This window comes from Epinephelus fuscoguttatus, linkage group LG4 (genome assembly GCF_011397635.1).
Source record: "Epinephelus fuscoguttatus linkage group LG4, E.fuscoguttatus.final_Chr_v1".
NCBI classification, from domain to species: domain Eukaryota; kingdom Metazoa; phylum Chordata; class Actinopteri; order Perciformes; family Serranidae; genus Epinephelus; species Epinephelus fuscoguttatus.
In genome coordinates this window covers 12,594,294-12,609,724 of record NC_064755.1, presented here as the reverse complement: position 1 = coordinate 12,609,724, position 15,431 = coordinate 12,594,294, and the positions used below count along the sequence as shown (strand labels likewise).

The 15,431-nt window shown below is 40.7% G+C and overlaps 1 protein-coding gene across 2 annotated transcripts in view; it reads left to right on the top strand.

Moving 5' to 3' along the window:
• necab2 (N-terminal EF-hand calcium binding protein 2) overlaps positions 1-15,431 on the top strand; it is a 178,327-nt gene that overhangs the window by 50,015 nt on the left and 112,881 nt on the right. For both annotated transcript variants that reach the window (XM_049575053.1, XM_049575052.1), the window contains exons 3-5: positions 3,870-3,978; positions 7,719-7,744; positions 7,977-8,074. In XM_049575053.1, the coding sequence (XP_049431010.1) occupies positions 3,870-3,978; positions 7,719-7,744; positions 7,977-8,074 (233 nt within the window). The remainder of the gene's footprint in view (positions 1-3,869; positions 3,979-7,718; positions 7,745-7,976; positions 8,075-15,431) is intronic.

Sequence of the window (15,431 nt, the reverse complement as noted above, 5' to 3'; positions counted from 1 at the left end):
AAGAATGATTTGGAACTGGCAAATACGACATTTAAGAACCACTTTGGTACACTAATATTACACAATTTTACACAAATATGACAGAAGGTTCAAGGTTCAAGGTTCCTCTATTTGTGCCCGAGGGTAAATTTGTTGTGCAGACGGGAAATTCAGCATTCCAAAAGAGGTCATCACAGCAACACAGATTTAAAAGACATTAAAAAGAAATACATTAAATCATGTATAATCTAGTATCAAAATAGTATCAGAGTATAAGAACTGAAGAATGTCATGACAAAGTGCTTCTACATACACAAACACTCACTCACTCACTCACTCGCTCCAAAGCTTAAAGTGCCCTGTGCATCATCTTGTGCTAGCTTTGTTCAGTAGTGCAATGGCTGCTGGTAGAAAAAACATTTCTGTATAGTTTTTTTTTTCCCCGGAGGGTCCGCAAACTGATGACCAGAGTGAAGAAGCTGGAGTTACTATGTAAGGGATGGGAACAGTCCTGAAGAATACAGCTCAGGAATAAAGAGCTGATAGGTTGAGTTGAGAACTATAACCTTACTAGCCCATTTAGCAATTTGGATTTAAGGATTTTTATTACTTGTACTTGACTCTGAAAAGCATTATCTGTTGTGACTTTGGAGATAAACTCATTATATAACAAAAATAAAGAACAAGAATGATGACTGTGAGCCAGTGACTTTACAGTAGAACGCAGGCGGGGGCGGAGACGGGGCGCGGAAAAATTTTAAGATCCGACTGCAAGATGGAGGAGAGATCAGCATTGGGTCAAGCCGACGGCAAGCGCTGCGGTATCAGCAAATTAGCAATCATGTGCAAGCGTCTAAAGGTTTCTTCTTTTGTTGACATCCTCTATGGTGTCTCTATTTCTACCATGATGTCCATACAGAGAATTGTTAATAATATTAGCTTCTTTTTTCCCCTGAAATTTATTGAGATAATTATAAAACAAGTTTACAACACTTTGTGTATATAAATTGAGTCTACAATTTCAAACATGCCAACTAAAGGTTGTAATCAAAAACATGAGACTGAGCTAGCTTCTTCTTACAGCCCGCTGGTAGTGTGTGCTGTAGTGCTGTAAAGCATCACACACTTCTCCTGAGAGTGAGTCTGTGTTTTCTAGGATAGTGAAGGCCTGGCTCACCCTTTTGTCCTTCTGAATGGCCAGTACTTGTTGCCTTCGTTGCTTTAGTGGGCTAGATTAAGGCATGCTGAGTGGGATTGGTTTGGGTTAAACTAAGAATGTCAGGGTAAGCAGAGTAAGGCAGAGTAGAGTGGGACATACCTGCACTGTCCTCGGAAAGGGAAATTCACCTCCCATGAGATGCTACCAGCTCACTGAAGTCATATAGTGGAAAAAACAGGTATTTGGGGTGTGGAGTGGGAATGAAAGGGGCCATTCTCTCTCATTCTGGTGCCAGTGTACCATCAAAATGATGCTGAGGCTGTTATTTTAAGGTAAATAAAAAAGCAAAATGTTGGTTTAAATCAGACAAAGCATGCAGTCTGTGCGCTATGACACAGTTACTTTTGTTATGTTAATATATAAAGAAGAAAAGGTAGCATTCTACAGTGCTGCAAGTCTTTGGGAAACAGAGATCAATACAACAGAGATGGACTTTTTTATGTTCAGAACATAAGGTGGAGGGAAGATAGCGCTGTTTACAGGGTAAATTTTAAAAATCACATTGAGGGAGCAAAGCAACCGGGGAACATAGAACCAAGGCAAAATACCAGAGGGTTGTAGAACTCGAGTGGGTATAATGAGCAGAAATCCAGTATTGTTTCATGAGCTTGGTGGTTATCAATTCTTCCCAAAAGGCCTTGAAACATAATCGGCATTGTGTGTATACCAAAGTGCAGAGACAGGCAGACAGCAGGGATACAGCTAAAGGTTTGCAGCAGACTGAAGCGCATGCTGGATTGATTTCACAGCAGCTTGAGAAAGCACTGAGGGCTGGGATCACACTGAACGGTTGTGTCTGTGTGTGTTTGTAAGGGTGGGAACATGGTACAGCAAAGCAAAGCAAACAGGAACTAAATATCAAGGTTTAATAAAAAATAGTATTGCTCATCATAATCATGACAACAAAACGTGAATTTAGAGCAAAGTAGGAGCAACCAAGGACAAACAAATACCAGGCAAAACACTAATAATATATCTTGAACAGTAATTATAAATAATAGCCTACAGACTTTGTAAGCTTCTTATCATATCATCTGGTTAGCTGCCTCACAGTGGATGGCTGTTATTTCCTATCAGCCTTTTCTGAGGCTTCATTCTGACTCATACAGTACAGGGTTGAAATGTCTGAGATGCAGATCAATGCCAGGCACAAGCTTAAAAAAATCACAAATAAAACCAGGTGAGAGGAGGCAAGGTTTAAGGTCATGTGATCTCTCTGTTTAACAGCTGTGACTACAGTCAGTAAAGGTTAGAGGTGTGAAAAGGAAATATGAGTGAGACCAAAGTACATGCAGTTACAGTAGAGATAAGACCAAGCTATGGATGACTGAGTCTGGCTCTCTTGGGGTTACCTGGCTTCACTTGGGTGCCCTAGATAACCTGTGTCGAAGTTGGCTATCAAATGGTTCAGTTTAGTTTTGCAATCCAGCTACAACAGCATTCATGTGAAAGAAGCAGACTTTTAAGTTAGAACCATGAGTGGAGCACTTAAAGGAATACTGATACTTTTCAATCTGGACCACAGACTGTATACAATATTGGACATAGTGATGTCACCCATTAGTTCGTAGACTACCATTTTGACGCCTGGAGTCCAGCATTTTGGCGGTCGCCAACTTGTTTTTGGCACTTACACATTGGCTTCATTTTTTAGCACCAGAGGTTTCCCCTTGCCCTTGACCCTATTTCTCATGTTTTTGTGTCTAAGTGACTTGTGGGAACAACAATTTTTGAAACAGGTCCAGTATAGAGGGAGAGTGCTCCAGCTGGCAGCAGCGAAACAGGCTAACATGTAATCCATTGGGGCAGGTGAGCAATGTACAACCATTAAAAGTGCTTGTTTTTGCCACTAACTGGCTCAGGTTGGTATTACGAGTGTCTTACAGCATTACGGAAAGATCCCTACAAAGAAATTGAATGCATTTTTCCATGCCTTTGACCTGTTCTGCTCTGTTTTGTGTCTAAGTCTAAGAAATGAGACGTCTCGTTCTGAAATCTCACAAGAGGTGACAAAAATGGTGATTTGATTGTTCATGGTGATAGTTTGTTGTAGTAGACTACCAAAAGTGTATCTTACTCTTATTTAAAAGATTTTCAGTGTCATGACTGAATATTTAGCTGTTTTTAGCGATGTGGAAAAGTCTGTGAGTTTACAGAACAAGACTTCTCTTTCAGCGAGACTTCAACACAAAACAGTACAGAACAAGTGAAAGATACTAAAAAAAAAAAATTGAAACAGTTTTCTGTTAAGTCCTTTTCGTAATGTTGTGAGACAGTCATAATAACAATTTGAGCCTGTTAGTGGTGAAAACAAGCACTTTTAATAGACATAAATTGACAAGGAGCATCTTCACCAAGTGGTGACATTGCAGCCTGTCTCACTGCTGCCGGCTGCAGCACTCTCACTTAACACTGGACCGATTTCGAACATGGTTGCTCCCACAAGTCACATAGACACAAAAAATGGGAAAACAGGGTCCAGGTTGCCCTTTAGTATTATATGAGATGAAGATGGCTTAAACTTTCCCCATCATAATCTTGTCAGATATTGAGTTTTTCTGGCATGAACAATTGTCAAGATCTTTGATGGAACTCAGGTTTCATTGTAAGAATGCTTCCTATTACAAAGTGATGCAAGGTGTGTGTGTTTGTGTGTGTGTGTCTCCTGCAGATGATGGCAAGCTATCTCTGGATGAGTTCCAAGCCTTCTTCTCTGATGGCACGCTGAACGAAGAAGAGCTGGAGAAGCTGTTTCACACTATCGACTCTGATAACACCAGGTCAGCACTATACCACTACTGTGTCTGTGTGTGTTTGCCTACAGCATGCGAGATGGCTGTGTAGCTGCCTGAAATAAATCAGCATACAGTATTTGTACATTTATGGGTGTGTAGGTGTTGGTGTGCTTGCTCCACCGTGACTTTTGTTTTTGATCACATCTCACTATCAATTATGAAAAAGAGGGGAGAAACACGCAGCTGCTTTTCCGCTGCTGCACAGCCTCAGTATCACACTTTTCATATTGTGTGTGTGTGTGTGTGCGCGCAATTCTAGGTGCACGGCTAGAAAATGTCACATCCTGTTCTGAAGGCTCTTTTTAAGGAGAACCTTTTATACCAGAGCCCTTTACGTTAAGTGACACTTTCAATAAGAAAATGACAAAAAAAAAGATAAAGGGCGAGGTGACAGTAGGACAGTGGGAGGAAACAGTGAAAGAAAATTGAAAACTAAAGAAAGTAATTGTTGTTCTTTTTTGCATCATTTGCCATTTCTTCCCCTTTCTCTCATCTATTTCTGCATTAGTCATCCAGACCCTTAAGGACAGTCGCTACTGTACATTTATTGCTCCCCAGGACACTCTGTTTTGATTGGCTCTCATTATATCAATTTATTGACCCCTTGTAATCAGCCAATCAGCTCATCCAGCCTGCAATCAGGAGAAGTGTGCTGACACAGTGGGATCTAAGTAATCAAAAGACCGGCTCCGTTAATTTACACAACCTCAGAAACCTGCAGGGCCTTGAAATAAAATGAAACCAAGCAGAACAAAAGCTGACCTTTATAGTTGTTGTAGAATTGAATTAGGTTCAATATATAAATCCTCCAGCAGGCTCAGCCATTAGTGGAATTTTTTTTTTCCTTTTTCAAATCAGTGCAGCAAGTGGACCATGCAACCGCCGCCATCTCTCTGACGTCAGCCATCTTGCCTCTTGTAGATGGTCGCGCTTTATAAATCTTATTCACTGCAGTGCGCACAGTCAGAAAACTTTCTTCTCATTACGGTTAAGTAGACTTGGCAGCCGCATGCCAGGCCTCAGCATTATCATGTGACAGCAGATAAGGTTATTGATTGGTCCAAGTAAAAGGAGAAATGACGGCGTAAGCGTTTCCTGTCGAAGCAGGAAGTTGATGGATGGAGAGGAGGGACGGAGCAGGCAGAGACTGAGCGCTATCCTGCTCCCAGTCATTTGTCTAACTGTCTCTATCACTCTTTGGTTTCCTCCCTTCTAAAGCTTTCCTTCTCTATCAGACTGTTTTTCTGAGATTTCTTCCCACCTCTTCTTGTTTCCATTTATCCTTCTCTGTCAGCCTGCCCATCACCTCTCTCTCCATAATGTCTTCATCCCTTTCTGGCTTCTTTTTGTGGGGAAAGATTGTCCCATTTTTTTGCTAATTGCTTCTGATTGGTCAAAAAACAAACAAACAAAATAATACTAAATCTGCAGTGCAGAATTTTGTGAGGTCATAATTGGTAATTAAAACTAAAATAAAAACTAAACAAATAAAAATAAAAATTTGGCTTTAGAAAAACTGAGATAATATATAACATACTTACAACTAACTAAAATTAAATAAAAATTTACGGGAAATATCTTAAGTTCTAGTCTTTGTCATGTGGTGGCATTAGAATGTAAGGTTATTGAGACTGGAATATTAACATGACTGTGAGCTAAATAACTTCACAAAGTGGTGTGTTTGTATTGTAAAATCTATTCTGAACTTCCTAAATCTCCTAACTAACTCAAACTACAATGAAATTAAAAATAAAAACTAATGAATATATAGATAATATTCATTTAAAAAAAATGTACAGTACAAAACACTAATAATAGGCTAATGTTGTGTTCACACTGGAATTACATGTAAAGTCAATACAAAGACGCGATTGAAGGGTGAATGAAGCCCGTAGTGTGATTTTACGTCATATGCTTATTCACGGAAGTTGAAAACTAATTCACGCTGTGATAGCTACTCAGCATTGAGATCCTCCAGGGACGTACTACATTGAGCATGTACTGATGGAAGTTAATTCATTGATTCAGCGATTTCACATGCATATGACGCAAGTTATTCACATGTATGAGGCAAGTCAACACAAAATATTCTAGCATTCAAACTCAAGCGGGTAATGCAACATGAAAGTTCGCATCGCGTTTGGTGCGAACACAACATGACAGTTACCCATTTATCCTTGTGCATTCATGTGAGTTAGCTAACGCTATATCACTGTGCTGCACCTTTCCATTATGGCAAGGTGAATTAGTTAGCTAACATGTATGTGCTATTGAAATATATCTGCCAAGTAGTAGTAGTAGTGCAACAGAATCCTTGTTTATATTTTGTCAGCACTGCGTGGTTTTACAGTTTGATTGGGGTTTGGTCTGAGTCTGAGAGAGAGAGAGCAGAGCTCTTTATGTCCATGGTGGCAGTGGGCATATAAAATAAGGTACAATTTGTAGCTCGAACAACAGCCCAAGAACTACCAAAAAAATCGGATGGAAGGAAGTTAACCATAGTCCATTTACACATACTACCTAAATTGCTGTGATACAAAGCTGGTTGAAAATTGGCAAAGTAATGTGATGTGTAAAATCTGTAAAGTGTCCCTTTCTAAAGCAACAGTAACATAATAATAATAATAATAATAATAATACACAACTATTTCATATGAAATGCCTGAAATTCCTACGGTGGAATGCCAAGGACTAATGAAACTTTGAGGGATGATAAATCTTATTAGTAACCCAATAGAAGCCTGAATCACTTGCAGAGAACAACATAATTACTTGTTTACTTCCTCTGTGAAAATGTAGCATCTGCAGCTATCATTTGGATCATAAACAATCTGCCACTTTCATTTCCACAGCTAACTGTTGGAGGAGTTTTACAACACTGACAGCCATCCCAGAATGCAGTTTAAACTACATATGTTATGAAGTAATCATAAGTAAAAAGGGTTAAACTTGGTTTTTGGTGGATATCTTTAAAGCCCATCCGCCACAGTGCCGGATTAGGATTAATTCTGTGCATGTGGGTAAAACTGTTGTTTAAAATGAAAATGAGCTGTTATCAAATCAAACTAACAAAGATCATTCAATCTGTACAGAGCATAAAGTCCAAGGCCTTTTGGTGATATTTTAAATGTTCAAATAGCAATGAATACGATTTTTAAACCTTGGTTACTGCGGGTCTTTTATAAACATTCCCTTTAATGTGCAGCATTTATACTTATTAATAGTTACTGCGAGATGAACAGATGCACAGATGGAGTCTTTCTGCCTGTCTCCTCCTCTGTCCCCACATCACCCATCATCAGTTACATCTCACATCCCCCTTTTGGCTTGTTCCTCCTTCTTTCTTCATTCTTTGTCTCCATCTCGGCCTCTCCTCCCTTGTTCTGCTCTTTCTCTCCTGGTAAGTCAACCAGGGAAAGTCTTCTTTATGCAAGTGAAGAATCCGCTGCCAAATGAGTCCCTGCACAGCGAACTGAGCATGAATGATGGCAGTGGATTGATTCAGACTCCTGTCAGAGAGTCTTGTTAGATCGCTCCCCGCCTGCCAAACTCCAGCTCTGTGTGTGTGTGTGTGTGTGTGTGTGTGTAAGTTAGAGAGACTGCATGCAAAAAGCCTTTCCTCTGTTTCTGACCCTGTTCTCCTCCTTCTCTTCTTCCTTCCTTCCTACTTTCCTTCCTTCCCTCCCTTTCTCTCCCTCTGCTGCTCCTCTGCTGTGATGTGATAGTAATGTTGACACTAAGGAACTCTGTGGTAAGTTGACGCCCCACACACACACACACACACACACACACTTCCCTGCCGCTGCCCTCATTCTCTTTCTTATCTATTATTAAAAAGTACTTACTTCTCAGTTGAAATGCAATTATTTTTCTTTAAAATACATAATATCAATTCAGTCACTTTCGACTAACCACTGCAAATAATTTGTGACTTCAGAGGTTGTATAAGTCTTGTGCCAATTCGCCCTTATGTGTGTGTGCAGACTACTTTGCCAAGCACATGGGGGACTATGAGGGAGTTCTGGCCTCGTTGGAAACACTCAACCTTTCCATCCTCAAAGCCATGGACTTCACCAAAAAGGTAAGTGTGTGTTTAAGTTTATTCACTTTATTAATCCCCCTGAGGGGAACTTCAATGTTTTCACTCTTGCTTGTCAATTACACACAGGTCTGAAAGACACACACATGCACAAACAGGACCTATACATGCACAAAGTGGAGAGATGTCAGAGTGAGGGGGCTGCCCTTGGTGAGGCGGCCCGAGCGGTTGGGGGGTTCGGTGCCTTGCTCAAGGGCACCTCGGCAGTGCCCAGGAGGTGAACTGGCACCTCTCCAGCCACCAGTCCACGCTCCATATTTTGGGCCGGACGGGGACCCGAATAGGCGACCCTCTGGTTCTCATCCCTATGGACTGAGCTACTGCCGCCCCCAGTGTGTGTGTGTGTGTGTGTGTGTGTGTGTGTGTGTGTGTGGAAGACAACAAAATAATGATATGTCAAGTCTCTCCCTTGCACTCATTCCACGTGTTTGTGAGTGTAGCGTATGTGTTGGGGTGTGTGTGTGTGTGTGTGTGTGTGTGTGCAGCAGTCAGTTGGAGATCAGTAATGTGTTATCCTAGTTTTTCCCATGTGCTATATATAGCAGCTGGTCCACAGCCGCAATCTCGTATCCATGTTCATGTTAGAGTTCTGCTTGTGTGTGTGTGTGTGTGTGTGTGTGTGTGTGTGTGTGTGTGTGCGCGCGCGTGTGTGTGCATGCATGTGTTTAGGGGTGTGTATGTGTGTGTGTGTGTGTGTGTGTGTGTGTAGCACTCTGAATTTGCTCTGTGTGTCTCTATATCTCGATCCAACAGCTCTGCCTTTATCTTTCTTTCTGCTGCAGGCCATTCAGCTGCACTCAAACACTCACTCACACACACACACACACACACACACACACACACACACACACACACACACACACACACACTTGCCCTCCCTCACACATAACCTCTGGCTAGTTTCTCTCTAATGAGCAGCCATTGTTCAATCAATCAGTTGAGTGTCTCTCTTGTTCTGTTGCTGTATCTCTTGTGCTCCTTCTTCTTCTCACTCTCATTCATACTGTCCTTTCCCATTGCAACACGCATACACGAACACACACACACAAACTCTTTCCTTTCCCTGGGACTGTGATATCATTATTGCGGGCAGTGTGGCAGAGCTCTCCAGCAGTGTTGTGCATGGCGTGAGCCAACTCAAAGAGTCAAATAGCCAAACTGAAGCTCAGACACTGCTGACGAGTCAAGAATTGATGGAGGTTTTAGTGTGTTTCAGATTTCACGGCTACAATAGATTTTGCTGCAGAGAGAACGCGAGGAGGCTAAACTATCTCCATTTCAAATACGATCCAGAAGCTGCAGCTCTCAGTCAATTAACAAACATTTATTTATAGATTTTCTGTTGCATTGTAGTGTTTCCTCTGCTTCTCTGTGTTGCTGTCACAAAATGTTCACTCCTTTTTCTCTGCTTTCTTTTTGTCTTACTGATTGTGACCACTGCAGCAGAGGCTCAGACACCCATCACTGGAGCTCTTTATGTGCTCAGTAGAAAATCTGCAGAAGCTCTGTGTGGAACAACCCATAACTCTCTTATTCATTTCAGTGGAGCCAGTCTAATGAGATTGGGCTGCCAATGTGATGTCATCCAGCAAGGCGCTACATCAGCAAATACATGCAAGCGCACAATCCTGACAGATTAGTTTGTAATGTCAACACAGTAATTTCTACTGTTTACCTCACAATTATCTTGACAAAAGAAAAGTAGTTGCCATGAGATAACTTTCCAGAGTTGTACAATCCTGTCTGAGTATTTCAGACTGAGTTTTGGCATATGATAAGCCTGTAAACACACTGACTACGTTTATATGCACAAAATATTCAGAGTTTTGCCATTATTCCGAAAAAGACAATATTAAATCTTTGCTGTCTGCATGGCTAATAAAAATTAATATTCTGCTAACATTCCTGTTTACATGCAGCCATGTATACTCCGATTAATGTGTCCTAACATGTCGTTTATCACGTCAATGTACGGAAAAGTGGAACAGCTGAAGCTTGTGCCATTTTGCTTGTAATGCATCACAAAAGGACTTTTTTGTTTTTTAGTTTTCGACCATGCAAACACAGCCTCTCTCTTTTATTCCTTCAACCACCTTTTTTAAAAGGTTGGTGTTGCGATATCTGTGCACATTTAAAAGTCTGATGGCATCCAAGTCTTTCGTAATGTTCAAAAGTCTGTATGTTTCTTCTTATGACCAGAAATGTGGGCATGCATCTCTAACCCAGCCTTGCAAACTGTTAGCTAGTTGGTTTATGTACAACATCTCCATGACAACGCACAGAGCTGACAGTAAACAGGCAAGAGGCCATGTGTAAAATCCCCAGTTAAGGCGTATCATACAAATGCGTTGTATACATAAACAAAGAATGCTATTAATACCAGAATAATACCAGCATATCCTACATGTCTTAATCACAAAATGCTAAATAATAAAAAAAAGCCTAATTCAGAAAATCCAATCAGAATATGCTGTGTACATGACCCGTATCAAATTCAGTATATTGTCATATTCGGAATAATAAAGGAATAATGTGTGGAATATAGTGTGCATGTGAATGTACCCATTGTGCAGAGTTTTGGCATCTGATAAGCCCTTAAACACTGACTATGTTTATATGCACAAAATATACCAGTTTTTGCCCTTATTCTAAAAGAGACAATATTCCTACTAAATTAACATGTAATATTCCACTAATATTTCCTTTCACATACAGCCCTCACAATAGGAAGTTCTTAAAATATATATCAGACTTCAACACCATCTAATTTGAATTTACTTTTATTGTACAGAATTCAGGGGAAGAGTTTCAAAATGTAGGGGATGCTCAGGTTACTACAGAGCTGCTACCTGAGCTGTGAAACATAATCTGCAATTTTACACACTACCATAGATACTGAACACTGTAGTGAGTACTGGTAGAGATGATATCACATACTTGTATTATGTTTTCCCTATTATAATTTTTTTTACAAAATTAAAATATGCATTCATCCTTTCAAATCCAGTGGTTCAGATTACCTCATTTGAACACCTTGCTCAAAATCACTACTCATAGCGTTTGAGCAACACTCATTATTTCAGGGGTTAGCCAATTCTGATTTTAAATGGTGCCTCTTCAGAGGCTGGAGCTTATCTGCTCCTTAGCAAAGGTCTAAGTGGACAGTCTGAGTGCTAATCCACAAGTAGAGATAAGAGCATAAGTCACTGGGCCGGCAGTGAAAGCTGCATACAGGGCTGGACTGGGACAAAAAAACGGCTCGGGCATTTTGAGCCTAGACCAGCCCACCAGGTATTGATGGAAAGACAATTAAGCCTATGAATGAAAACAAACTTTCTTGTGACACCACTTGTACACTGTCTTGTTGGTGTATATGTACTTGTCTAATAAATTTAAACCTACACCATCCTCCCAGTCCCATTATTCTATACAGTACTTACTTAGAGGAACCCAAAAGGCTGCTTGGTCTAGTGAACCTCCTGAACAATGAACGTATGATGGGATCCTGAAAATTGGACAGTGAGGAACAGAGGTGAGACATGATCATTGATGAATATTAAAAGGAATAAATGACAAAATAGAGAATAGAGTAATATTTTCATAGACTATGTACTCACCACATCAATAAACAGCACAGCAACACATAATAAAATAAAATTACTGAAGCACTAAGATCACTATCACTAGTATAACATCATGGAAACAGCCCAGCAGTAGAGAAGCCCCATCATGCTGCTCAACAGCCAGATAAATTGTTAAATGGCCTACTCATAACTATGCTGTGTTAAGAGTTAGCAAGCACAACGAAAATAAACTATCAACCAAACTTGATTCATATCTGACCAAGGTAGACTGCAGTTCATCACTTCTTACCTGAAGTTCAAATTCCCCTGCAGTCGCACCGCCTGTTCCATCATCATATAATGCGGCGGCCGCGGGTCTCTCCTCCTCCCGCCTCCCCTTCGCCTCATCCACCTGCTGACGGCCACCTCCGCCATCACTACCTGCTGCGGCTGCTTTGGATGCCAGTGCGGGTGCGGTCACTGATGCTGCCGCTGAAGAAGCTCCGCCATAGCCAGCAAACATCTGTGTTATTTAAACACATTTGGCAGCATCTTCCTAAAGGGCTTGTCTCTTTTTCTCTCTTATTTTTTCCGCACCTCCTTTGAGTTTCTTCTCAGTTTTGTCAATCTCCTCTCTCTCTGTATGACTGATTGATTGGCAGCCGAGGCCCAAGTGGGAGGGGGCATCGGCCCTCGGCTGTAATTGGTCCAGCCCAGAATCAATCATGACTAATGGGCCGATCTACCAGTTTTGTGTACCAATAGGTATCATAACATGACTAAAAGTAAAAAAAAAAAAAAATAAATAAATAAATAATTACCATCGGCCCACCGGTAAATGCCCGGTATGCCCGATGGCCAGTCCAGCCCTCAATCAATTTTCAATTTTATTTATAAAGCCCAATATCACAAATCACAATTTGCCTCACAGGGCTTTACAGCATGCGACATCCCTCTGTCCTTATGACCCTCGCAGCAGATAAGGAAAAACTCCCCCAAAAAAACCCTTTAACGGGGAAAAAAAACGGTAGAAACCTCAGGAAGAGCAACTGAGGAGGGATCCCTCTTCCAGGACGGACAGACGTGCAATAGATGTCGTACAGAACAGATCAGCATAACAAATTAACAGTAATCCACATGACACAATGAGACACAGAGAGAGAGAGAGGGAGAGAGTTGAAAGTAATAATATTATAGTTATAGTTCTGGCTACTGTGGTACAATATGTTGAAAGTATGTATTAATATCTGGCAGTATACAAGTGTGACAATAGTCATGTGTATAATAACAGTAGAAGTATGACTAATGACTAATGATGGCAGCAGTAGCAGGAGGCATCTGGCAGGACCACGGCAGCAGCACAACCACACACGTCATGCTGTCCAGGCACCGTTGCGATATGAGTTAATCTGAGAGACAGTGGAGCACAAAGGCTCTGGAGAAGAAGCCGAGTTAGTGACATCCAGAATGGCCGAGTTAGCAAGATGCAGTAATAGAATACGAGAGAGAGAGAGAGAGAGAGAGAGAGAGAAGGTGCCCGGTGTATTATAGGGGGGTCCTCCGGCAGACTAGGCCTAAGTCAGCCTAACTAGGGGCTGGTACAGGGCAAGCCTGAGCCAGCCCTAACTATAAGCTTTATCAAAGAGGAAAGTCTTAAGTCTAGTCTTAAATGTGGAGACGGTGTCTGCCTCCCGGACCGTAACAGGAAGATGATTCCACAGGAGAGGAGCCTGATAGCTGAAGGCTCTGGCTCCTGATCTACTTTTGGAGACTTTAGGGACCACGAGTAACCCTGCGTTCTCAGAGCGCAGTGTTCTGGTGGGATAATATGACACTATGAGCTCTCTAAGATATGACGGAGCTTGACCATTTAGAGCTTTATAAGTTAACAGTAGGATTTTAAATTCAATTCTGGATTTTACAGGGAGCCAGTGCAGAGAAGCTAAAACAGGAGAAATATGATCTCGTTTCTTAGTTCCTGTTAGTACACGTACTGCTGCATTCTGAATTAGCTGGAGAGTTTTTAAGGACTTACTAGAGCTACCTGATAATAGAGAGTTACAGTAATCCAGCCTAGAGGTAACAAAAGCGTGGACCAATTTTTCTGCATCTTTTCAGGTCAGGATAGGCCTAATCTTCGCAATATTACGCAGATGAAAAAATGCAGTCCGTGAGGTTTGTTTTAAATGAGAATTAAAAGACAAATCTTGATCAAATATCACTCAGAGGTTTCTGCCATCTAGAGAAACTATGTCATCAGATAAAGAGTCTCTGAGTTGTTTCGGGCCAAGAACAATAACTTCAGTTTTGTCTGAATTTAACATCAGGAAATTGGTGCTCATCCAAGTTTTTATCTCTTTAAGGCAGTTATGGAGTTTAGTTAATTGATTAGTTTCTTCTGGCTTCATCGATAAATACAACTGAGTATCATCTGCATAACAATGGAAATTTACAGAGTGATTTCTAATGATGTTACCTAAAGGAAGCATATATAGAGTAAATAGGATTGGTCCAAGCACAGAACCTTGCGGAACTCCAAAACAAACTTTGGTACGTGAGGATGATTCATTATGAACGTCAACAAACTGAAAATGATCAGATAAATAAGATTTAAACCAGCTTAGTGCAGAACCCTTTAGGCCAATTAAGTGTTCCAGTCTCAGCAGTAGAATTTGATGGTCAGTTGTGTCAAACGCTGCACTAAGATCTAATAAAACAAGTACAGAGACAAGTCCTTTGTCTGAAGCAATGAGAAGGTCATTTGTAATTTTGACTAGTGCTGTCTCAGTGCTATGATGCACTCTAAATCCTGACTGAAATTCCTCAAATAAAGTATTATCATGGAGAAAATCACACAGCTGGTCTGTGACTACTTTCTCAAGGATCTTTGACATAAAGGGAAGATTAGATATTGGCCTATAGTTGGCTAACACCTCTGGATCCAGCGTGGGCTTTTTTAGTAGAGGTTTAATTACAGCTACCTTAAAAGACTGTGGTACATAGCCTGTTAATAAGGATATATTGATCATATCTAATATATGAGTGTTAAATAAAGGTAAGACTTCCTTAAGTAGCCTAGTTTGGATGGGGTCTAAGAGACACGTTGATGATTTAGATGAAGAAATCACTGCGGTCAATTCTTGAAGAGAAATTGGGGAGAAGCAATCTAAATATATATTAGGTTTTACAGCTGTGTTTGAGGTTAGATAGGTACTATCTGAGGACAGGAGGTCATGAATTTTGCCTCTAATAGTTAGAATTTTGTCGTTAAAAAAGCTCATAAAATCATTACTGCTAAGGCTCAATAGAGTTTTGACTCTCAATCAGCCTGGCTACAGTGCTGAAAAGAAACCTGGGGTTGTTCTTATTGTCTTCTATTAATGCTGAGTAATAGTTTGCTCTGGCATTGCGGAGGCCCCTCTTATAAGTTTTGAGACTGTCTGTCCAGATTAAACGAGATTCGTCCAGTTTGGTTAATCGCCAGTTCCTTTCAAATTTTCGTGATATTTGTTTTAACTTACGGGTTTGAGAGTTATACCAAAGAGCGAACTTTCTTTGCCCTGACTGCATATGTTTCAGTTTAACATTACCCTTTAAAATAGGAACAGCAGTGATGCACCTTCCTTTATCTTCTCCTCCTGCTTGTCTTTGTCTTTACCTCTCACTGCCTCATTTCTACACTGTTGGTCTCATTATTCACCTCCTCATCTTGCCCCCCATCTGCTGCAACTCTCTGTGTCAAAGCGTCAACATAGTAATCAATATATTATGAATTA